At 42.7% G+C, this 24,550-nt stretch overlaps 1 protein-coding gene across 2 annotated transcripts in view; it reads right to left on the reverse strand.

Moving 5' to 3' along the window:
- pik3r3b (phosphoinositide-3-kinase, regulatory subunit 3b (gamma)) overlaps positions 1-24,550 on the reverse strand; it is a 542,585-nt gene that overhangs the window by 180,287 nt on the left and 337,748 nt on the right. For both annotated transcript variants that reach the window (XM_067990165.1, XM_067990166.1), the window contains 2 exons: positions 23,070-23,271; positions 18,488-18,573 (listed from right to left, as the gene is read on the reverse strand). In XM_067990165.1, coding sequence (XP_067846266.1) covers positions 18,488-18,573; positions 23,070-23,271 — 288 coding nt within the window. The remainder of the gene's footprint in view (positions 1-18,487; positions 18,574-23,069; positions 23,272-24,550) is intronic.

The raw sequence follows: 24,550 nt of genomic DNA on the forward strand, positions 1-24,550 counted from the left end.
GAATGTGCTATAATAGTAGCACCGCATTTTAGGTTGCATTGTTGGACAGTTATGGTTCTGCAGAACCAAGCAGACACAAGCAAACTTTAAACATTACTTACACTTAATAAATAGTAGACTGTATGGGTATTGGCATATGACATACTTATTCAACTTTTGGACCTGACTGGACAACAGAATCCTGACCTCAAGACTCGAGTGTTATGTTTGCCATATAATATTGGTTCAGTGAGGATTACAATTTGGCTTTCAGCCTTATTTCTGTCTTCAATGTTATGTGGAAGCCATCCAGAAGATTTCAACTTTCTGCCTCCATTCTTCCTCATCTTAAAACCCAGATGAAATGACTTGAGGTAGTAAGTCAAAATGCCTCAAAAGAATCTCTGCAGAGCACCGATGAGAGAAATGCGACAGAAAGCCGTTCATTATATATTCTTTTTTTTTGTTTATAAAATCTGTATTATTTCCAGTTTGTGTTGAGATTTGCTGGCAGGCTAGTGTGGGAGCTTCCAGCATAGTTACAGTATAGTTAACTTTGTTATACTTGTTAGTAAATTGATTAATTTGCACATTTGCGGAGGGTGGTACATGGGCTAGAAAGGAAGATTAGTGTTCATGGAGTCCTAAAATGTCAGTGACAAAGAGTTAGTATGAATAGATTGATCAAGCTATATAAAAACCTAATGGAGTGTCACTATTTCATGTGTATATGCATCAAAAATAATCCACTATTTATAAGGAGTAGCTGATGATTTTTGGTATATTTAATATGGATCGCTGGTTTTAGGTAGGAGTATTACCAAGTCGTGAGTTTTTTTTAAAAAGGCAATTAGTGAAGCCATGCATCACCAGATGGGAGACAAACTGGGACAAGAGCCAGTGAATAACAAGGAAAGGAGGACACAGAAGTAGATTCCAAAATCTGGTCTCACTAAAGTTAACTTATCTCTTGTACTTGTAGAAGTGTAGGAAACACGTACAGCTACAAGCATGTCTCCCATCAGCCTGTCACTAAGGGCTGTTTACAGCAGTCATGGTAAAGGGGCAGCCTAGCTGACCTCTCTTGGACTGCTGGGTGATGTAGACCTCTGCATCTCGACAGGAAAAAGATCAAGGAAGAAAATAAAATAAAAAGCATCTTTGTTTTGTACATTCGACTCTCCATATTATAATGTTCACCATTAAAAATGTACAGAAAATATGTTTTGCAGATATTATGATATTAAATTAGCTTTATTCAGAAAGGCACTTGATTTTCTCCTAACTTTCCTTTCTCTAGGTCTTACTATGCAACATACGTTGGCTGAGAAAATGTGCAAGTGACTTGCTCTGCCAGTGCTACTCTGTGACTGGTTGCAGATTAGGACAGGATGATGCATTCTCCTATTTTCCCTCCTTCACTGAGGGTAGCGCCTCACCTCCTGTCACTGTATTCCACAAAAGCACTGCTGAGATGGGGAACTCATTGTCTGTGTATGCGTACATGTGTGTGTGTGTGTGTGTGTGTGTGTGTGTTAACATTTCTTAGCATATATGGGCAGGTTGGAGCTACTGGATCTCCTGGACACAGGACAATCGGGCGGGGAGCAGTGCACACCCATATGGGAGCTCACCTGATTTTCCAGCCATTAAAATGGCTCCATTAAAGGCGTGTGCTCCTCCCTGCCTGATTTCCTTGCGTGTGCTCAGGCAATCCAATAGCCCCAGGTGCAGGAACTCGAAAATCTGCCCCTATATGTTTATCACAATCCAGTGACAAATATATACCAAAAAATCTCAGCACACCATTCATTCAGTTGCCACTGGCAGTACCATCTCCACCAGTCTATGACATGACACACTGCTTCTCTTCCATTTATTAACTGTGATGTTTTTCGGAGCCTAATCTGAAAATAGAGTTACATAAATATGTAGACTGGAGAAATAAGGATATTGTAATTTTAACTTTTGCTGGCCTATGCTTAGCTGAAGCCTCTACCCTTTAGATTTTTGCTTTGAGCTGCATCAGATAAAGCATTTGATGGTAATCTTTTGTCAATGTTTCTACACATTGACTGATTCTATTGATTTTTTTCCCCTCTGCTGCACAATACAAGAGCTTCAAGAGCAACTCATTTGAAATTACAGCTCATGCAAATGAGATGACATCATTCTTTATCCCTGCAGTATTTATAGCCTTTTTAATTTACTCATCCTTAATTTTTATCATCTTTATGTGAGTCCTTTATCTTCTGTGTTTAGCATCTCAATCGACAAGTGGTGGTTGAGGCCTGACGCAGTAAGCCCATCTTTCAGTGTCACTGTGGTGTTATCAAAGCACTTTTCTTTCAGAGAATGCTTGCACAAGGGATTAGCTGGAATGGGTTTTAGGGCTTTCGTTTTGGCATCTGAAGAGTGAGCTAACAAAAGCTGCCACGAGGATTCATTACAGATTGCAGCAATCTGTCAGCATTGAGGGCTGTCAACAGACATTTTCCAACATGTGCAAACTGCAATTCATAACCTGTATCCCAGCAGTAGAGTAAAAGGGCAGAGTGGGGAAAGTGCTTGCAACCTGCACAAGTGCCTTTTAGGCCTAAAGAGAAATGAGGTACAATTGAAGAAATTCTGCATGAAATCATAACAGAGGCAGAACATGTTGTGGACCACTGTGATATGCTTCAGACAGTGTTGGGACATAGATGTGAACCCCAAAATACTTCAGTTGAGATGTTCGGAGGTGAGTTGGAATAAAGTAGTTAGGTGTTTTCTACCCCTATTCATCCCCCATGTATGAAAGGGAATAAATTACAGGCTGAATCATCCTCAATGGTTAAAGTGAGCCAGATATATCTGGAACAGCGTTATGGCTTTTAGACAACCTCCGTTGCCTGACTGATTTCTTCTGCTGCCAATCTCCTGCTCTCATCATGAGAGTCCTGAGTCTCTTCTGAGACCCAGTGCTCTCCCACTACTGTTCCACACCTTACTGCAAGAATACTGAGTCTCTTCCCTCCAGGACAGTGTTGTTGAGTGGCCCATTTAATCGATTCTGCTTTCTAAAAGTGTTGGGTTCAATGGCCGATATATATATCAGAGAGAATGTATGGGTTGCATGAAAGCTAAATTGGCATATACAATGGCAGTTGCAGCCCTTTTTAATAACTATATCTTAATTCCACAACATCCACAAGATATGATCATTTATCTTCCTCACATTGTCAAGCTTAGTAACTTACAGATCAGTTCCCATAATGTCAATGGGACTAAACATTTGAAGAGAATATATCTTTTAAAAACCAAGAAATAAATAGAAAGGATGCGAAGGTTAATCTTAATTATTTGTAGCAATTTGTTTTTGAAAAAGAGTATCAAATATCAGTATCCAGTATCACCATCAGGCATCCCAGGTCAAGTGCAACACAGGCAAGATACAGAGTGAAGTCACCTCTCCTTTGCACCAATAGTATGCCTTATTCCAGTTTCAGAACAATACCACTGCTCTATCATTTCTATTCCTTACAGGATTGTATTGATATGGCTTCCTTTGAGCGAGATCCTAATTTAGTGCCAATTAGTGCAGTTAGGGGCAGTTTGTGCTGTGGATTTGCATGCATTAGGCTGTGGGTTGTGACTGCTCTAAATCATAGGAACCCTACAGCCAGTAAAATATGCTCACTCAAGGCACTACCCAATCCATCTCACTTCCTCTTTAATGAATCAGCAGATTTCATATTACTGGGATGTACTTTCTGAGCTGCCCATTCCTTACAGTATTTACGTTGCAGAACCGCTTCCTGAAGCAGTTTTGTGATATTAATTGTCCCTCCCATTGCTGTAGAAGTTACAATGAGGAGCAGTTTTTACAGCAGCAAGATGCACTTTAAACAAGCTTGTGTATGTATAATTATTTCTTCTTGGGGCCTGATACCTTTCTCAATAGCTGTAGGAGGTCCAAATAGACCAAAAACAGCAAGAATACTTTGTTAGCCTGTGAGAGGTCAGGTGTGAGTGTTTTATTTACTTAGCCCACTGCTAACCACACCAAATAGCCTTCTCCAAATGCTCGGAACTCCACATTTCTACTGCCTGAGGCACCATTACCTTCAGTGGAGCAGGCAGGAACCATTCCTTCTGGTGGTCTGTGCTACTGCCATGATCTCCACCCCATATGTTTGCCAATGGAGATACTGTTAGTGCATTTACATTGCTGGATTGTTACTATGAGAAACACCATTGATAATATTTAGAAATGTTGCCACATGAATTTTTGTTTTATACTTAAATAATGCGATCAAAACAATGCACCAAGTGATGTGTCTTCATCGTATAGTCAATAAAATATTTATTGAAACTCATAACAAATAATGTTGAAATGTTTTGAAGTAGTTGTTTTTTATGAGCTTACAATAATGTATTTGCAGTGTTTGCTCTGTGTTCCTTCATTTAAAATGTACTTGCGTACCTAATAGGTTGATGTGGTACTGAGCTATATTCTTCTGTATTTGCCAGGTTAGATCTTTGGGTTTTCTGAGTCTGATTATCTCAGCTGAAGCAGTGGTAATGGTGCAACCTCCTGGCTTGGCGTCGGTTTTTGTCTAATTATGTCTCTGTGAAGCGCTTTGGGACAGTTCCTATGTTACAGGTGCTATATCAATGCAAGTTGTTGTTGTTATCCTGGTAGAATCTGGAATATAGTACAGCCTGATGGATCAATATGAAGCTCAGTTCCACTCAAAGATTTGAGGATATAAATGAGGCTAATTCTTTAATGTAGTACTGAAGTAAGGGCTGCATTGTTGGAGATGTCATCCTTCAGATGAAATATTAAACTGGGGCTTGGTCTGAATGTCCTCGTGGTTCAGGTGGGCACTAAAGATCACATGGCACGATTCAAAGAAGTACAGAGAGTTCTCCCTCACCCAACAATATTAAAAACAGATTATTTGCTCATTCATTTCATTGCTGTTTTTGGAACCTTGCTATGTAGAAAACGGCTACCCTGTTTGCCTACATAACAATAGTTACGACAGATCAAAATTCATTGTATGTGAAATGCTTTGAGATGTTTCGCAGGTGCTATATAAAGTCTTTTGTTTATTTCTTTCTTCATATAAATGTGTATGTATGTGTATATATTTTTTTATTCGTTCATGGGATGTGGGCGTCGCTGGCGAGGCCGGCATTTATTGCCCATCCCTAATTGCCCTTGAGAAGGTGGTGGTGAGCCGCCTTCTTGAGCCGCTGCAGTCCGTGTGGTGAAGGTTCTCCCACAGTGCTGTTAGGAAGGGAGTTCCAGGATTTTGACCCTGCGACGATAAAGGAACGGCGATATATTTCCAAGTTGGGATGGTGTGTGACTTGGAGGGGAATGTGCAGGTGGTGCTGTTCCCATGTACCTGCTGCCCTTGTCCTTCTAGGTGGTAGAGGTCGCGGGTTTGGGAGGTGCTGTCGAAGAAGCCTTGGCGAGTTGCTGCAGTGCATCCTGTGGATGGTACACACTGCAGCCACAGTGCGCCGGTGGTGAAGGGAGTGAATGTTTAGGGTGGTGGATGGGGTGCCAATCAAGCGGGCTGCTTTGTCCTGGATGGTGTCGAGCTTCTTGAATGTTGTTGGAGCTGCACTCATCCAGGCAAGTGGAGAGCATTCCATCACACTCCTGACTTGTGCCTTGTAGATGGTGGAAAGGCTTTGGGGAGTCAAGAGGTGAGTCACTTGCCGCAGAATACCCAGCCTCTGACCTGCTCTTGTAGCCACTGTATTTATATGGCTGGTCCAGTTAAGTTTCTGGTCAATGGTGACCCCCAGGATGTTGATGGTGGGGGATTCGGCGATGGTAATGCCGTTGAATGTCAAGGGGAGGTGGTTAGACTCTCTCTTGTTGGAGATGGTCATTGCCTGGCACTTGTCTGGCGCGAATGTTACTTGCCACTTATCAGCCCAAGCTTGGATGTTGTCCAGGTCTTGCTGCATGCGGGCTCGGACTGCTTCATTATTTGAGGGGTTGCGAATGGAACTGAACACTGTGCAATCATCAACGAACATCCCAATTTCTGACCTTATGATGGAGGGAAGGTCATTGATGAAGCAGCTGAAGATGGTTGGGCCTGGGACACTGCCCTGAGGAAGTCCTGCAGCAATGCCCTGGGGCTGAGATGATTGGCTTCCAACAACCACAACCATCTTCCTTTGTGCTAGGTATGACTCCAGCCACTGGAGAGTTTTCCCCTGATTCCCATTGACTTCAATATTACTAGGGCTCCTTGGTGCCACACTCGGACAAATGCTGCCTTGATGTCAAGGGCAGTCACTCTCACCTCACCTCTGGAATTCAGCTCTTTTGTCCATGTTTGGACCAAGGCTGTAATGAGGTCTGGAGCCAAGTGGTCCTGGTGGAACCCAAACTGAGCATCGGTGAGCAGGTTATTGGTGAGTAAGTGCCGCTTGATAGCACTGTCGATGATATCTTCCATCACTTTGCTGATGATTGAGAGTAGACCGATGGGACGGTAATTGTCCGGATTGAATTTGTCCTGCTTTTTGTGGACAGGACATACCTGGGCAATTTTCCACATTGTTGGGTAGATGCCAGTGTTGTAGCTGTACTGGAACAGCTTGGCTAGAGGCGCAGCTAGTTTTGGAGCACAAGTCTTCAGCACTACAGCTGGGATGTTGTCGGGGCCCATAGCCTTTGCTTTTTCCAGTGCACTCAGCCATTTCTTGATATCACGCGGAGTGAACCGAATTGGCTGAAGACTGGCTTCTGTGATGGTGGGGATATCGGGAGGAGGCCGAGATGGATCGTCCACTCGGTATATACCAGATGCAGTGACATGCAACTCTAACGAGTAGGTTGTGTGAATCATAGAATCATAGACATTTACGGCACTGAAGGAGGCCATTTGGCTCATCGTGTCTGCGCTGGCCAAGAAAGAGCTATCCTGCCTGATCCCACTTTCCAGCTCTTAGTCCGTAGCCTTGTAGATTACAGCACTTCAAGTGCATATCCAAGTAATTTTTAAATGCGATGAGGGCTTCCGCCTCTACCACCCTTTCAGACAGTGAGTTCCAGACCGCCACCACCCTCTGGGTGAAAAATATTCTCCTCAACTCCCCTCTAATCCTTCTGCCAATTATTTTAAGTCTTTGCCCCCTGGTTATTGACCTCTCTGCTAAGGGAAACAGGTTCTTCCTATCCACTCTATCTAGGCCCCTCATAATTTTATACACCTCAACTAAATCTCCCCTCAGCCTCCTCTGTTCCAAAGAAAACAACCCCAGCCTATTCAATCCGTTATCATAGCTAAAATTCTCCAGTCCTGGCAACATCCTCGTAAATCTCCTCTGTACCCTCTCTAGTGCAATCACATCTTTCCTGTAATGTGGTGACCAGAACTGTACACAGTACTCAAGCTGTGGCCTAACTAGTGTTTTATACAGTTCTAGCATAACCTCCCTGCTCCTATATTCTAAGCCTCAGCTAATAAAGGAAAGTCTCCCGTATGCCTTCTTAACCACCTTGTCTACCTGTCCGGCTACCTTCAGGGATCTGTGGAAATGCATTCCAAGGTCTCTCTGTTCCTCTACACTTCTCAGTATCCTCCCATTTATTGTGTATTCCCTTGCCTTATTTGCCCTCCCCAAATGCATTACCTCACACTTCTCCGGATTGAATTCCATTTGCCTCTTTTCTGCCCACCTGACCAGTCCATTGATATCTTCCTGCAATCTACCGCTTTCTTCCTCACTATTAACACACAGCCAATTTTTGGATCATCTGCAAACTTCTTAATCGTGCCCCCTACATTTAAATTTAAATCATTTATATATACCACAAAAAGCAAGGGACCTAATACTGAGCCCCACGGAACCCCCCTGGAAACAGCTTTCCAGTCACAAAAACACCCTTCGACCATTACTCTTTGCTTCCTGCCACTGAGCCAATTTTGGATCCAACTTGCCACTTTCCCTTGGATCCCATGGGCTTTTACTTTTCTGACCAGTCTGCCATGTGGGACCTTGTCAAAAGCCTTGCTAAAATCCATGTAGACTACATCGAATGCATTACCCTCATTGACCTCCTTGATACCTCCTCAAAAAATTCAATCAAGTTAGTCAGACAATAATTTGCCAACCCCCAAGGTTAGGCTGACTGGCCTGTAATTACTTGGTCTATCCCTTTCTCCCTTTTTAAACAACGGTGAAGATGTTATGCCTACAAAAGGCATTATTTGATTTTAGTTGACTCATTCAGCCTTGTTCAGCTTATTGCAAAAGCAGGTCTAGTTATATATTTTGTCACATCTGATTCCAGAATGGCCTTGAAGGTCTATTTCCGTCTCTAAATAAGTGCCTTTGCTTTCAACAATCATGGTCAGCACCTCATCCAAACTTGTTAATCGAAATGGGCTCAGGCTGTGCCTTGAGAGAGTCACATTGTGAGGCCGTTGGACCGTTGTTACTATTCTGGTAACTGGTTGCTGGTAACTAGTCACGAAGCAACATGGTTAGAGGCCCCGGTACAGGGCGCGTGTCCACCCTTTCAGTTAGGAAATGATTTTTGGTACGGAGGTGGAAAAGAAGGAAGAATCTAAAGAAAGGAAGGAAAAACAATAAACTGGGTGGAAATACCAGACATTACAAGAATTGAGTATGTAGGAGTGAATGTGCACCGGTTTGAATTTTAATGCTTTTAACATTTAGCCTCAAGGCTATAAAAGCACTGAAAGCTGAGCTAACTGAATGAGTTCATCTGAAAAGTTTTTTTGTTGAAATCAGATAAATTAACATTAAGATAGAGCTTAACCTTTCTCAGCAGTAAAGATAAGCAGGAAATCTAAGGAGGCCCCTAATTGTTCAGACTCGGTGTTGGCTTCATGCTTGTTTTGAGTCCACAGGGACGATTAATGTCTAGCCTCTCACTCTTGTATTTGTCATCCAATACACCAATGTCCCTAGACATTTGCGAATGATCTTGGATCAGATAAAGGCCCTTTGATAAACTTGCCCAACACCAAGGCCAGTTCAATACAGTGCCCTTAAGATACATTTTTTCCAATATCTCTTCACCTGAGCTGTGCAGAAAGCGGGTAAAGATTCAATTTCCTCCAGTCATTTCAGAGCAGAGCCTCATAAATCACATCCAGCATCTGCAGTGTCATCCCAAATTGCAGCTGACATTGGATAGGGGCTGACTGGCTGCCTGGGCTTGCCCTCACTCTGTAGCAAATGCATCAATGACCCTGCCTGGCATGAGCTATGAGCTGGATTTCCAGTCTTTTAGGCATGACACCGTGGAGAGTCAAACTGTCACATTGCAGGCATTTATGTCTACAATTACCATGGCTAACGAGAGAGAGCTTGTTGAAAATCCAACTGTGAGCAGCTTTTTAGCCGAGATCTGTCTGTTTCTCATTATAAAAAGCTCACGACAATTGGGAGGGTGGGGGGAGGATCACCAAGGATGTGTTAGAAACAACAGAATTTTAATATAATCAATTAAGAATGCCTAATCTGTGTAAAACATTTGACAATATCTTAGTGTGAGTGGGAAGGCTCAGTGCAATATTGTTTTTTTGAGAAGGCAAAAAAAATCCAAATGTTTCTTGTGATTTTTGTATTGCTCCATCTTCCTCTGCACACACGCCTTTCAGCATTCAACTTCTTTTGCATATTTTTCAGAAATATCTTCTATTGTACAATATCTGCCAGCTTGGTGATGTAAAAGAGTACTGAATATTGTATGTTAAATTTGAAGAAATTAATTTTGTAGTTGATCAGGGTTAATTGAAAAATGTAACCTTACATGGCAAATATGCTACCTTGGTTCACAAAAGAAATATTTGTTTTGACCTGTTTTAAAAAATATCAACTATGACGGAGGAAAATCCATTTTTGTTTGAACTATGTAGTTTATATAAAGGCAGTAATCTCAGAGGGATTCTGATGATGTCATACTCTGCAGCGGTTTCTGACTTCCAACTGAATACTGTTTTTCTGTGGAAATGTTCCGTTTTTAGGGCTTCACTTTTTACCAAAGCAGATGATGACAGCTCTTACACTCTGTACGGTGAGGCAGGGCAGTGTGAAAGATTAACGACCATGAAGTAATTGCTGCAAGGCTGAACAGTTAAATAGTAGAAAATACCAAATATCTGGGAGGAGTTAAAATCAATCTCAGGGTTTAGAAAACATTTACCAACAGACTAATTTTTCCTGTCATGGTTTATGATACCATCTGAACAGCCAAGACTGAAGTACAGAATTGAAGTCCTTTCCCTACTAAGTATCATTCTAAAGGTAAAAGGACTATTTTCACATCAAACAATAGGAGCAAGACGGTGTACTGTCAAACAAGAATTTTATTTTTGTGGGTAGGCTGCAGTGTTGCTCATCTATACTGAATGGTGGCATGCTAGTTCTATTATTTTCTTTTGCATTCCTGACACAAGCGACATCACTTTGGGGAGCTGCTGTGCCAAGATCTGGTACCTTTCTGCAAGTAGGGAGAAAACATTATCCATGGACTGCTCTCAAGCATGTCCTGACATCTGACTCTGCATGGCACTGGCAATAGGTCACCTGCTCACTCTCAATCATAGATTGTGCATGGCCAGGAGTTTGGGGAGGGAGGGGGGTAAAATTAGGTGGTGGGGGGGGGGGGGGCGGGGAGAAGAATATCAGAGAGTCTCCTGATTTTTCTTCTCACCATTTTTCTTTGCCAATTTTTTTCCCCTTTTAATTTCTTGTTGGGGTATGGTTCCATGGGCACCAATCACCCTCTGGTACTTCACCCAGGTGGCCATTTGTGATGTGAGCCTTGACGACGAGTGTCAGATTATTTAACTGTGGGGAGCACAACAGCCGAGAGTGATCCTATCCTCGCCTGACATCTACATGTGCACACTTTACAGAAGGATAGCGATCAGGAGCAGGAGCGCAGGCCGCTATACCCCTCTGTAACCTCGGGGCATGGAGGCCAACTAAAGCTGCTGCTCCATCTGTGATCAGCTGACTCAGGACTAACCAAGGCTCAACCCTAGAACTTTCCTAGACTGCATGGCTCGCTACTCACTCGGTAAACTCGCTGAGCCATTGGCGGAATACTTCAAAAGAAATCAGTAGGTCTGGTTTGAATATTCACAATGCATGAAGCAACGTTCAATTTCCCTGATGCTATTTGATCTTTTCAGAAGAACAACTGCATGCAAAGCGTGGGCTTCTTTTCTGTAGACATCAGCAACTGACCCTTCTTTGTAAGGCCCCCAAGAAAATATAGCAGCAGCACAGCACGGCCTCCGTTTGCCGTTTAATCATCCAAACTAGCGCTTTGCTACATAATAACATAGAAACCTCTTTGTATTTTTTAAGTCCCCTTTGTCACACAGTACAACAGTTGGAGTCAAAAATAATCTGTTTGTCATGCAATAAAGTCCAGATGGTTGCTTAACTGCATATTAACAACAATCATAGAACTGTATCATAGGCCAAAGAATTGCTTAGTCATTCCACAAAACACAACAAAATCTGAGTATAGCTGAAAGGAGCCAGCAGTGGAATTCAGAAAATATATTCATACTGGAAAAAAATTCTGGGTAGCGCCAAATAAGAGTTATAATTGGCTGGAAACAATTGTGAGATCTATAACAAACCTGAGGATTCACTTCAATCCAGCCATTGACAATCTTTTCTTCTTGTATGCTAATTAGGATTTTCTTGGAGATGTACACTGATGTATCCTGGATGGCTACTTGCAATCTACTTACTGTATCGTCTGCAAAAGTACCTGGGAGCCACCATTTTGTAGGGACAATGCTCTGGAAGGCCATTCAAATTCAAAGGGAAGTTTAAATAACATGTCCTGTCCAGCATAAAGCTATTTCAAACAATAGGAGTGGCCATCAAATAACAGTTATGTGACAGAATCAATGATCTTGTGTACAAGCAGAAATCTATGGGAGGATCACGTATGGCAACTGAAAAGAAACAACAGCTGTTCAAAGAAAACAACAGGTTTACTACTGAAGATATTATTTAACATTGTTCTATCTATAGTCCCTGCTCCAGGAAAGCTATTGTAACTGTGCAAGTGATATCACCATGTTAGTACTTAGCAAACAAATTGAGAAAGCTATGAGCACTTCCTTTTTATAACAAAAGAAAGTTCTTTATGAGCTTTGTTTTGCTCAGCTTATGCACCTTTGATAAATATACAATTCTTGCTATAGATACTTATAAGCGAAGTAAACGAATGAATGAGCCACTTCAAAATAAATGCTTGTGGTATGCTCTTGAATATCCACCAGTTTCTTGACCATGGACATTTCATAATTGTGGCTCAATTTCCGAACAATATTCTGGTAAAAACATAACATAAGAAATAGGAGCAGGAGTAGGCCATACGGCCCCTCGAGCCTGCTCCGCCATTCAATAAAATCACAGCTGATCTTCGACCTCAACTCCACTTTCCTGCCCTATCCCCATAATCCCTTGATTCCCTTATAGTCCAAAAATCTACTGATTTCAGCTTTGAGTATATTCAACGACTGAGCATCCACAGCCCTCTGGGGTGGAGAATTCCAAAGATCACAGTTGACAGTCAAGGTGTTTGAATTTGATCACGTTAATTGAACACCAATGTCTTTTGTAGCCATATACATATGCTGAAATACAACGTAGGTTAATCCCACATTAAAATGAAAACTAGTCTTAGCAATAATTAGAAATAAAGCATCAAAACTGGTACACTGGAAGACATATAACTCTTGAAAAGGATCAATTAAATATAATTAAAATCCTCTGTTGCTCAGCTCCAAAGGGCTGCCCTCGTGTAGCTCCACTCCTACCTGACCAATGCATCTAGGGCTTCTCTTCACACCCTCTACAGTCACCTCCGTATCCCCAAGGATTTATCCATGACGCCCATCTCTTCCTCATTTACATGCTGTTTCTCAGTGACTTAATCGGCAGGCATGGTTCAGCTTACAATTGTATGCTAACGACACCCATCTCTACTACTCCACCACCTCCTTTAACCTCAAGTCCACCTCTGTGCTATGATGCCTGTTTGACATTAAGTCGCAGATGAATCAGAATTTCCTCCAACCAAACTGGGAATAGGAAGATTTCCATTTTTAATGTGGACTTAAACAACATAGAATTTCAAGCCTGCGTATAACAAGAATTGTATGATTTAACATACACCTCTCCGACATCAATTGACTCTGCCCTTACCTCACTCCCACCCTTGGCAAAACTCTCTATAAAGCCCCTTGGGATGTGTCTATGTTAAAGGTGCTAAACAAATGCGAACTGTTCGTTTAAAAAAAAAGCAGTTTCTTGCTTATTATAGGGTCAGCCTCACTTGTATAAATAAAAATAATTAGCCCCGAAATTCCACATAGGTTCTACCAGCCTCCCGCCATAATTTGCGATGGAATCCCCACGAAAACCTTTGGAATCCACAAAGATATGAGGGAAATCCGGTTATGCTGCATCGCTGCCTTTTCACTGAGCTTCCCGGTTGCCTTGTAAGGGGACTTCTGTTTACCTCTTACAAGGCAAATGTCGAGCTGGGGATGGGGACTCCCTAGGACAGGAGTTCCCACTCCTGGCTGGCCCCAGATAAGCACCCAGCACATCAGTGGCGTCCGGGTACGCTGAGTTAGATGACGTGCACCTAGCCTCACCTAGGCCATATGTGGGCAGAAGGAAAAATTCTTTTTTAAATTTCTTGGATTGGCCCCCTCCTTCAAAGTGAAGTTCACAGCCTCTCTCTCTCTCAAACCTTGTGATTTTGTTAATCTCACTCCCATGACCATCTATATATTTCATCCAAGGAGAACCCAAGGATTAATTTGTTGACGTTTTCCATTAGAGATTTTTCAAGTTGTAGGAGTGCCACAGTGTTTATTAAACTTACTAAGGAGGCATGTATAATGTCGTTATATCTTGTGGGTTTCTTTGGGTTATTTTATATTTTTCTTGTACTCAGCTTGAAAGACCACTCCTTTAATCATGCCCTGATCCCTAAAAGCCAGAGTGGAACCTTTATATCCCAATATTTGATAATATAATGAGTCCAGGGGTCAAACAGAAACCCTTATTGATGTATTTGACTTATTGGTAATGTCATGAGCCTTCTTGTAATCTGTCAAATTTTGGAAAGGAGCAGAATGAGCATTCTATTACACAGAGGCTTAGGCTTATATATTACAGAATAGGTTTAATAAACATAAAAGATGTGCAGTAGCAAAGACAATACAGCAGATTACAATAGTTTACAGAACATATCTATTCCTCCCTGAACACAGAAGAAAATAAACAAACATGATCCTTACCTACTACTCTTAAATAACATAAGACCTGAGTTACCATCCCTTAATGAGCTCTTTGAATCAGATTCTTCTCCTCTCAAAAAGCCTCCCACCCTACTCTTGATTGCCTCAGAATGACTAATGAACTGGAAGCACAGGTTGTGAAGAAGCTTTTGTACTTTAATCAGGAACAAAGGAAAGCAAAAATGTATTTCTCAACATCAAATAAAGCTACCAATCAAACATAAACTTAAAAACAGGAGAGTGTCTGCAGTTTCCAGCTAATAAGTGTCCAACTAAAATTCATTTATCAACTGACTACAAATTGCTTTAGTCTTAATGGACCATCTGCAGAACAAAGCCAGCAGCCAGCAGGTAATATCAACTCAAATGACTTTTCAATTAACAATTATCATATAAAAGCCAACGGGTGTCATCCAGATTAGTCTCTGGGAATGGATACAATAGAATAATGATATATGCAGCTCCCAGAGGTGGGTTATTTCTTTAAGCAAACCTAGTTTTAATGCTCGGGTACTGTAACAAGAAGATGGAATGAAAATACACCATGGACAAAATATTCTATTTTGTCACAACTTGGTCACCATGCAAGTTATGAAGCCAGCTTCATTTATTTCAGAAATACTATTTCACTCATGTTCCTACTGCATACTTTATATTTCCGACATTAGATACCGCATTTGTTTGAGGCTCCCTCAACAATAGAGAAATCCTTTAAAACATTTTCTCTGGAACTAGTCCATCACCAATCTTTCATTTATGGATGGCTCTTAAAGTAATTCATTGTGAAAATTTACTACAGCAAAAACTTGCAGTTATATAGTGCCTTTAACACTGAAAAACGTCCCAATGTGCTTCACAGAAATGTAATCAGACAAAATATAATGGACACTGAGCCAAAGCAGAATTGGAAGATTCAATTGTTTTGCCAAGAAAAGACCTTATTTATTCATTCAGTTCACCCCTTTCTCCCTTTCCTTTCGCAAAAGTGCTAAGATCTGCTGGGGTACGGTTTCATGGGCACCCACTGCCCCCCACTGAACTCAAATAACTCAGTGCAGACCAGGAGTCGAGCCTGAGACCAAGGGCATGATTTTAGCTCGGAGCCGGGAACCCAGCGGGGGAAGGGGGTAGATATTCGCGTGGGGAACCTGGAAGTCAAGTGAGTGCATCGCATTCTGTGAGTGCAACTCAGTTGAAGGTAAGCATTTGTGCTTCTGGGTTTCCCACGCGGCAGGCAGCCAGATTGACAGACAGCCAGGAGGGAAAGGAGCCACAAATCGGAGAGGAGGGAGGAAGTGAGAGAGAGATCATGGGCTGTGGAAAAAATTGGGGGGGGGGGGGAACAACAGTGGGGGGACATGGCGGACATCAGGTGGGCCTTGGAGAAGATTGGGAGGGAGGGGTCCACTATCGGGGGGGGAAATCCACCATCAGGGGGAGGGTGGGTCCATCATCAGGTGGGGGAGGTTGATCGTACGAGGGGTCCGATCCACTCCTGCTCATCATGGCACACGAGCAGTGCAATAAAGGTGCTCACCACATGGATCCGACCCTTCTTGCCTACTTTCACCTGACTTGAATCAGAAGCGATGGGAAACCCGAGCAAGTAAGGTTAAATTCATTTTACATTTCTAATGCATAAAAAAATAAGTGCCTCAACTATCACAATGAGGTACATTGCCCCTTTAAGTATCAGCCCGCTGGCTTTAAGTGGGGACGGGACTTCTAGGTTTGTGTCGCGCACGCGCATCCAGGTTAAACCCGGAAGTGGGCGTGTTGGAGCCGGGTTGCGGTCCCGCTGAAGATTTCAACAATTTTTACTACTCACCCACCTCCAGTCCACCCGTTCTTGGGGGTTAAAATTACCCCCCAGGAGTCGAACTTGAGATCTTCTGATCTGTATGAGTTAGTGTTGTATCAAACTGTGTTTTACCAACTAGTCATTGGTTATTTATTCTTTTTATTCTTTGCCTGTGTCCAGCTCAATCATACAAAAAGTGATGATGTAGATTGGGTGAGTTAAAGAGGCACTATCTTCACAAAAAAGCGCTTAAAGATAAATCAGAAACTTTCAAACTTGATGCAATGGTGTAAATTTTAAAGGCTCGATTTTCCTGGGAAATTGCGGGTGCATTGTTGGGGGGGGGTTTAAAATTGGGGAAATCCCGTTCGGGTTCGGAGCCCGGCTCCAATCCGCCAGCTTCCGAGTTCTCCATGGACGCACCTGTGTGCGCGTGGGCGTCCCGCCGGCAATTAAAGCCGGCAGGATGATAGTTAAAGGGCCAAATGTACCTCATTGAGGTACTTAAGGCACTTTACCTGTGACATATTAGGTAGTTAGAACGATTTTTAACTTATCTGGGCGGCTTTCCCACGGCTTCTGATTCACGCCTGGTGAAACCAGACATGAAGGACCGGATCAGGCAAAAGAAATAAAATAAATTACATAAAAATCCATTGCACGAAGTTAAAACACGAAATGAACCTACCTTTCCGATCTCCCCTTCATCACACCCCCCCGATGTCCCCCCGATTTCCCCTTCTTCACCCCCTGAGGTCCCCCCGATCTCCCCTTCGTCACCCCCGATCTCCCCTTCTTCACCCCCCGATCTCCCCTTCTTCACCCCCTGAGGTCCCCCTGATCTCCCCTTCTTCACCCCCGATGTCCCCCCGATCTCCCCTTCGTCACCCCCTGATGTCCCCCCGATCTCCCTTTCTTCACCCCTCCTGATGTCCCCCCGATTTCCCCTTCTTCACCCCCGATGTCCCCCCCGATCTCCCCTTCTTCACCCCCTGATGTCCCCCCAATCTCCCCTTCTTCACCCCCTGATGTCCCCCCGATCTCCCTTTCTTCACCCCTCCTGATGTCCCCCCGATTTTCCCCTTCTTCACCCCCGATGTTCCCCCGATCTCCCCTTCTTCACCCCCCCGATGTCCCCCCAATTTCCCCTTTTTCACACCCCCTGATGTCCCCCCGATCTCCCCTTCTTCACCCCCCTATCTCCCCTTCTTCACCCCCGATGTCCCCCGATCTTCCCCTCTCCCCCCCGACCTTCCACTCTCCTCCCGACCTTCCCCTCTCACCCCCCGACCTTCCTCTCTCCCTCCCGACCTTCCACTCTCCCCCCCAATCTTCCCCTCACCCCCCCGACCTTCCCCTCTACCCTCCGATCTTCCACTCTCCCCTCCGATCTTCCCCTCTCCCCTCCGATCTTCCCCTCTCCCCTCCGATCTTCCCCTCTCCCCTCCGATCTTCCCCTCGCCCCCCGACCTTCCACTCCCTCCCCGACCTTCCCCTCTCCCCTCCGACCTTCCACTCTCCCCCCCCGACCTTCCACTCTCCCCCCCGACCTTCCCCTCTCCCCCCCCCGATCTTCCCCTCTTCCCCCCCCCCCCGATCTTCCCCTCTCCCCCCCCCCGATCTTCCCCTCTCCCCCCCCCGATCTTCCCCTCTCCCCCCCCCCGATCTTCCCCTCTCCCCCCCCCGATCTTCCCCTCTCCCCCACCCCAATCTTCCCCTCTCCCCCACCCCGATCTTCCCCTCTCCCCCACCCCACCCCCGATCTTCCATTCTAGCACCAGATGACGTCTGGCTCTCTCTCTTTCTCTCCCCCCCTCACGTTGCAGCTCCTGTCAATCAGGCTGGCTGCCGGGCGCAAAACCCGGAGAGGACGTTAATCACCATCAATGACGATGCGATCACGTTGGAAACGGCAAGTTTTGCTTACTCCGGTTTGCCATGCACACCTTCACCCCCTCCCCCCCACCCCCGCCAACCCACCATTTCAAAATTGAGCCCTAAGTGTCAAAACATATTCAAATGCCACTTATGTGTGATGTTATCATGACAAAATATTGTCCCTTTCCAAACAAATATAAATTGCTGAGCACTTTTTCATAAAGGCAGTAGGCTGAAATGCCACATCTACATGTACCATCTCACACAAATCCTGACTGACTCATGCAGACTCCCTGAAATCTAGAGAAAGTTCATATATTGAAAATAGCTTCTGTATCTAAATGGAATCTGTGTAAAGGCCAACAAAGAGTCTATTGTAACTATCTGCTATTTAAGACATATATAGAAATACCTCAAAGCACTGGATTATGAAAGAAATGAATCTGCCAAGGAAATTTCATAACACAGAAAATGAATATTGGCTTCCTACCTGGTGCAGCTTGCATTTCAGCCAAGCCGCCAGTCATGATAAGTGCCTCAATGATCTTGATGTGGTGCTCTGGATTCACATCAGCACTGGAAGCAAATATAACCAGCATTTAACATTTCTGTATACATTCACCCTGGTAGAATGTCTGTTTCAAAAACAATTTACAACATTTGGCTTGACATAGGCATTCTACAAATTCTTGCCACTGACTTCAATTTAGCAAACAGTGAAGTGTTTAATAAATAGCGATCAAGAGCTAGACGTGGAAATGCTGCAAGTCACGGATAGAAATTCAAATAAACCCATTCTTCCCACAGCTTCCCCTGCTTTTTCAGATCTGCTGACAAAAGCTTATAATCTCATTCCAGCTCAGAATTGTGCAGCAAGTACATTTCATTAATCTGTGCTGTGCTCTGTACTGTGCCATGCCGACATTGAATTCCCCTGAAGGCTGCATGGAGGTAGTCAGCACAGGAATGTAGAACATTTACTCACCATCTCCTTTACTGCAGCAAGTTTAACTCCTCTTACCAGTTAAACGAAAGTGACTAGAAATTGAAAAGTACCAAATTTAACTTGGGTTAACTCCTTATGAACCCCTGCCCCCCAAGACTTCCATTCCTCCTACATACTACAGGCTTTGAAAAGCTAACCTCTGTAGTATCAAGTCAATATGTCTTTACCTTGTATTTTCTCCTACTCTTTTCAAACTTCATGATGTACTCTGGGTATTGGCCCTTCACCCTGGTTTCTCATTAATAAAAACGCACATATCCAACTAAAGAACCTTGTTTACAGTTTATAAAAGTTGCCAATGGCCTGGAACATAACAGCAATACAACACTGATGCAGAGAGATTTTTTGGTAGATAAACTGATTCTTACACTTCAGTAAGATTCAAGGAAATATCTCATGCCCTGTCTGGAGTGATATTTTTTGCCCAGTGGAAAAAAATGTTAATGCCATATAAGATCACTGCAGCTCATGCTGTCACTATCCTGCCCTTCAGCTATAAGACAGAAGTCACCCCACATGGGCTGGTTTCTTTTGGACAGACATGTGGCCTGTTAGAGTGCAGCATGATCCCATTACCATTACCACACAGCCAGAAGCATTCGGAGATAGACACAAACTCCTGTTTTCTCACTACATTGTTAGGTACGGCATTGTACACCCAACCTGGATTTGAACCTGGGATCTTTTAGTCCAGAGTACAGCACTCAACCAACTGACCTACGTAGCAGACACAACCTTGAGCTATCTCAAACAATTAAAAAATACTACTTGGGACTGCTTATAATGTAGATTGTTCACTATTTATCTTGCTTCATAGTTCCAAACAAAACAATCCTCCAAAAAATTAGAAAACATGAAAACCATTCACACAAACCAATTTCAAAACAACAGAATTTAGAAAATCAGTTGTACAGAATAATTCATTATTAATTCATGCCTCTATCACTGTGCGATACCTGATAAACAATAGACCATTTTTCTACCAAATATGTCGATATATCACAAGCACTGATGTAGCATCACATTTATTTGCAGCTCCATCATTGACACAGAACTCCCACAAAGTGCCTCCCCTGGAACTTTCCCCTTACTATAGCATTTTCATGCAGCTCCCAAAGACAGCGTTACAGTGAAAATTTACTATATTACCTCACAGTGCCAAGAAAACATCATGAAAGTATGAATGTGAATCAGGACATCAAGGAAAAGTTGGCACATTGAATGTGGTTTGAACTTAGTGAAAAATCCGCAGTAACCAAATGTAATTAGAATGTGCAATCTCATAAAACACTGTGTAACCAACACTTTGTTCTGTTGCCTGGATGTGGCCATATCGGTCAGCATGCATCTAAAGCATTACACAATCGATCAGCATTTTCCAGACCGTTCCACAACATTTCCCTGACATCTGACTGTGTGAGTGTAAATGTGCCAATGTCAGGTGCTGTTTCTGAGATAAATTATTTCAAATTCAGTGGCCTAGAGTTTCCGCTTTGGGTGCAATCGGGAAATTGCACCCGAAATTGCACTGGTTGGGTTACAGTTCAAGTTTCCACTAAAATGCATTTGCATAATCACAAACACAAAATCTGGCAGGAACCAGCACAATCAGGCAACGTAATAGAACGTAACCGTTTTTTCTTCCTTTGCATTAAAAAATATTCCTTGATGTATTTAGGAGTGGTAACCTGGTGCAGTTTTATTAATACAGCTGAAAATGGGTTTATCACAAAAATTAAGCATTTTTAATAAGTGTCTAGTCCTCCATCTGTCAGTAACTTGATTGAAAATCACTGAAAATGATGTAAAAAAACTACACAGAACCATTTACTAGTTTCATTGGTATATACTAGTCAGTTTCTAAGTAAATTAAATATTTTTTGATATGTAAATACTTCTAAAACATGCGTAGTAGTGCCTGTGTGTCTAAAAAAAATGAGCACAATATGAAGAACCTTTCCTAATCACTGCAATTAGTGGAAACTCGTAATGTCGACCTGAGGGTGTGGTCAGTTTTGTGGGCGGGGCCTGATCCGGGCAAATTGAATTTTAAACCAGTGTAAAAGATCACGGAAAACCCTAAACTAAGTGGTTTTGGGCATAACTCACTCACATTTAAAATTCTCCGATCTTATGCGCTGGTTCGGCCAATTCTGCCCAGATTGCACTGATATTACTGGCGTAAAAGAAAGGAAACTCTACCCCAGTATAATTAAAACCATGTTACTTTCATGGTTTGACTCAATAAAATGTAACTAAAGGACTCTGAAACTTACATTGTGTTCCTTTTCAAATTTTTATATTCTGCTAGATGAGAGAAAGTTTTCCCACTCTTGAACCCAGTGCTAGCCCATTACTAACACATTAATCTCATGATACCATGAATTTGGAGTGCTACCAACACCTTACTGTCCCCACTCACAAAAAGAGTGTGCTAAACAAGACGTCTGCTGCTAACGTTTCAAAGTGCAAAACGAAGGAGTAGAAGAAGATTGAGAGACACCAGATCTCTGTGACATTCACAATTCTGTGACGTTTCATATAAACACTTTATCAACTATGGAGGAGATTTCCTCTGTGCATTAGGTGCAGTGAAATCATAAAAGCATTTACAATAAAACTCTGTTTATAATTTCACTACATTGCCAGAGGAAAGCTTTACTGAGTATGAACTTCTGTCAGTTCAGCTTTCTCATACGCTATGGCTCAGCCCTGATATCAACCTCTTTATTGTTCCTTGTACTTTATTTTTTTTACCCTAACTAGTATATATAGAACGCTAATGAAGAATAGGTCTTCCACACTTGTGAAATAAATACAGCATCTTACTGTTAACAATGTAATGTCCATTATTTATAATGGCAATAATAGATAAACACAGGCCCAAGGCAAGCATAATTCTGATCCAATGTACCAAAGCAAGTCTCATGCATTGCCATCTTAAAGAGTTCTAATGCCAAATATGATTCTTAAATAGAAAACCGTGATCCCAACTTAAATGTATTCCACACTCTGTGGAGCGTGCCAACACGGTCAACTTGCTGCTAAGATTCTCTGAGAGACAACAGCGCATTGTAGAAGTCTCATCATTTTTGTGAGAAACTGATGAGTAAATGGGCTATTGTACAAAGATTTACATATTGGCTTGTTTATATATATGTGTGTGTGTGTGTGTGTGTGTGTGCATGGGGGTAGGAGCGATTTTTACCTGCCTACCGCCCCATTTTCAGTGTGAACAGAGCAGTAGGCAGACATAAATTTTTAAAAATAGTTACCACTCACTTGCCGCCCAAGGTCTGCTGGACTCGATTTTTGCCCAGTGGAAGTGAGTGTTCTGCGGCCAAACCAACAATCCTTAAAGGTACTGCTGCAGGCTGTTCAGAAAACCCTTAGAAAATGCTGTGCCACTGATTTTTGTGGGACCAGGAGGATGCTTTTCCTGGCCCCACAAAAATCTCTGGCCTACTATCAGTCCCTCCGTGACCGTTCCCCTGGATTGACTCCCCTCCCCTCCTAAAGATTCACTTCCAGCTCTGTGGAGGAGCCGGTGGATTTCCCCTCTCATTAGCGAGCTGCCCATTAGCGCTCATTCTGCGTTGGCAGCTCGTCGATCAAATTAAAAAAAGGCCCAACCATGCAAACGTTTCAGGCCTCTTGCTGGTTCCATTGTGCAGGTGATGTCACCATTCCACCCACCACCCCACCCGATGTGTACCCAAAACAGAAATTGACTTCATGGAATTTATAGAAAGCGTGATCCAGCCATAATCCTGATCAAAACCCAAAATCAACAAACGGAAGATCAAGTGGGGTGTGCTAATCTCCACGCCTGAATTCCCAATATGCTTTTCCATCGCTCAAAGCTCTGTGCTAATTCATAAAATCTACCCCAACATTTCTTGGCAAATTAGTTCCAAATTTATCAGAACTCAAGAAGCGCAGCAAAAAGCAACCCTTAGGATATGTTATAGAAATCCTTCTGCAGTCCTCCATATGTTTCCATTAAAAAAATAGCCTTAGAAAAGGTTACTTTTCTTGCAAGTTATTTGTTTCCAAAGTCATTTACCTTGATTGTGAATGCCTGAAGAAGACATCACTGAAGATTTCGCCCAGAAACCTTGGGGTGAGACAGTTTACACCCTCACTCTGACACACCTTACAGAAGTGCTTCACCAGATATTGCAGGATAAGGCAGTGTGGCTGGGGCATGCTGGGAGATTCCACAATTCTTCTGATTTGTTGGATGCACTCATCAAGGTTCTGGATTTCTGAATAAAATAGATTAGATGATGTTAGGGCCTACTTTCAATATTGTCAAATATAAGAGCTTCATGATAGACCACATGTCTGCTACACAATGCGTAAACGTCCCATAACCTTGTAAGGCACAGGTATCTGCAATTTCCCCACACAATGAGTTCTGAATATCAATAGTGCTTGTGGAAGCTGCTGAACGAAAGGCTCAAGGAAGGAAGGAAATTAACATCAGAGGGTGAGTCATACAGGACCACCTTCTTAGACTTCCTATTGGTATTGACAAAGACCTTAGAGCAGAATTGTTGTCCACCCTCTTGATCATGTGAAATGATGTGTGGTCTAGAGAGACCTGAAAGTAGAGAGCAGAGAAAACAACAAAACAATGGCATTTCCACTATCCCTGCTTCAATTATCTGTTATAATTTGTGCAGGACAAAGTCTTGAGTGAGATGTTGCACAATCCACTGACATCAATTAACTCCTCTCTGTCATAAGTCAACTTCATCGCTCAATAAAGATTAAATTCAATATATATTATTTGTACTGTAATTTCCTTCATTCCTGTACCTATGATATTGGTGTACCATATGTCCAAGAGTAAAATTTGGAGACTTTTGATTATCTGTTAATTTTAATTATTCACAAAACCAGTTAGCTTAGGATTAGCTTTCTTGAAAATGGGCTTTTGTCCAGAGTTTCACCTTTATGAGAGCTTCATGATTGCGCATTGTGTAGCAGACATGTGCTGTAATGCCTCTTGCACATCCCCGATTTTAATTGTTCCAACATTGGCGGCCGTGCTTTCAGCTGCCTAGGCCCTAAGCTCTGGAATTTTAAGATGTTTCTTAAAACCCATCTCTTTGACCAAGCTTTTTGTCACCTGTCCTAATATCTCCTTATATGGTTTAGTGTCAAATTGTTTGATAATCGCTCCTATGAATCACCTTGGGACGTGTTGCTACATTAAAGGTGCTATATAAATGCAAGTTGTTGTTTATTGATTTTCATGGAATGAGCAACAGTAGGAAATTGACAGATCTCCCAGTGGAAATTGTATTCTGTTCATTCATGCATTTCATGTAATATAAACCAGTTTGTTGGTTTGCTACCATACCTTCTGTTCGGACAGGAGACCGCATGTGGTGGCATGTGTGAAATTACAGTACCGAATAAATGCAGGAAGAGTTCTAAGTAATAATCCCTGGGTCGTAATTTTATCTAACTAGATATCGGGCATTAAAAGGTGCACTCTGGATCATAGGGGATATGATGTCCATTTACTGGAGTGAC

The sequence above is a fragment of the Heptranchias perlo genome, chromosome 9 (genome assembly GCF_035084215.1).
Source record: "Heptranchias perlo isolate sHepPer1 chromosome 9, sHepPer1.hap1, whole genome shotgun sequence".
In the NCBI taxonomy this organism is placed as follows: domain Eukaryota; kingdom Metazoa; phylum Chordata; class Chondrichthyes; order Hexanchiformes; family Hexanchidae; genus Heptranchias; species Heptranchias perlo.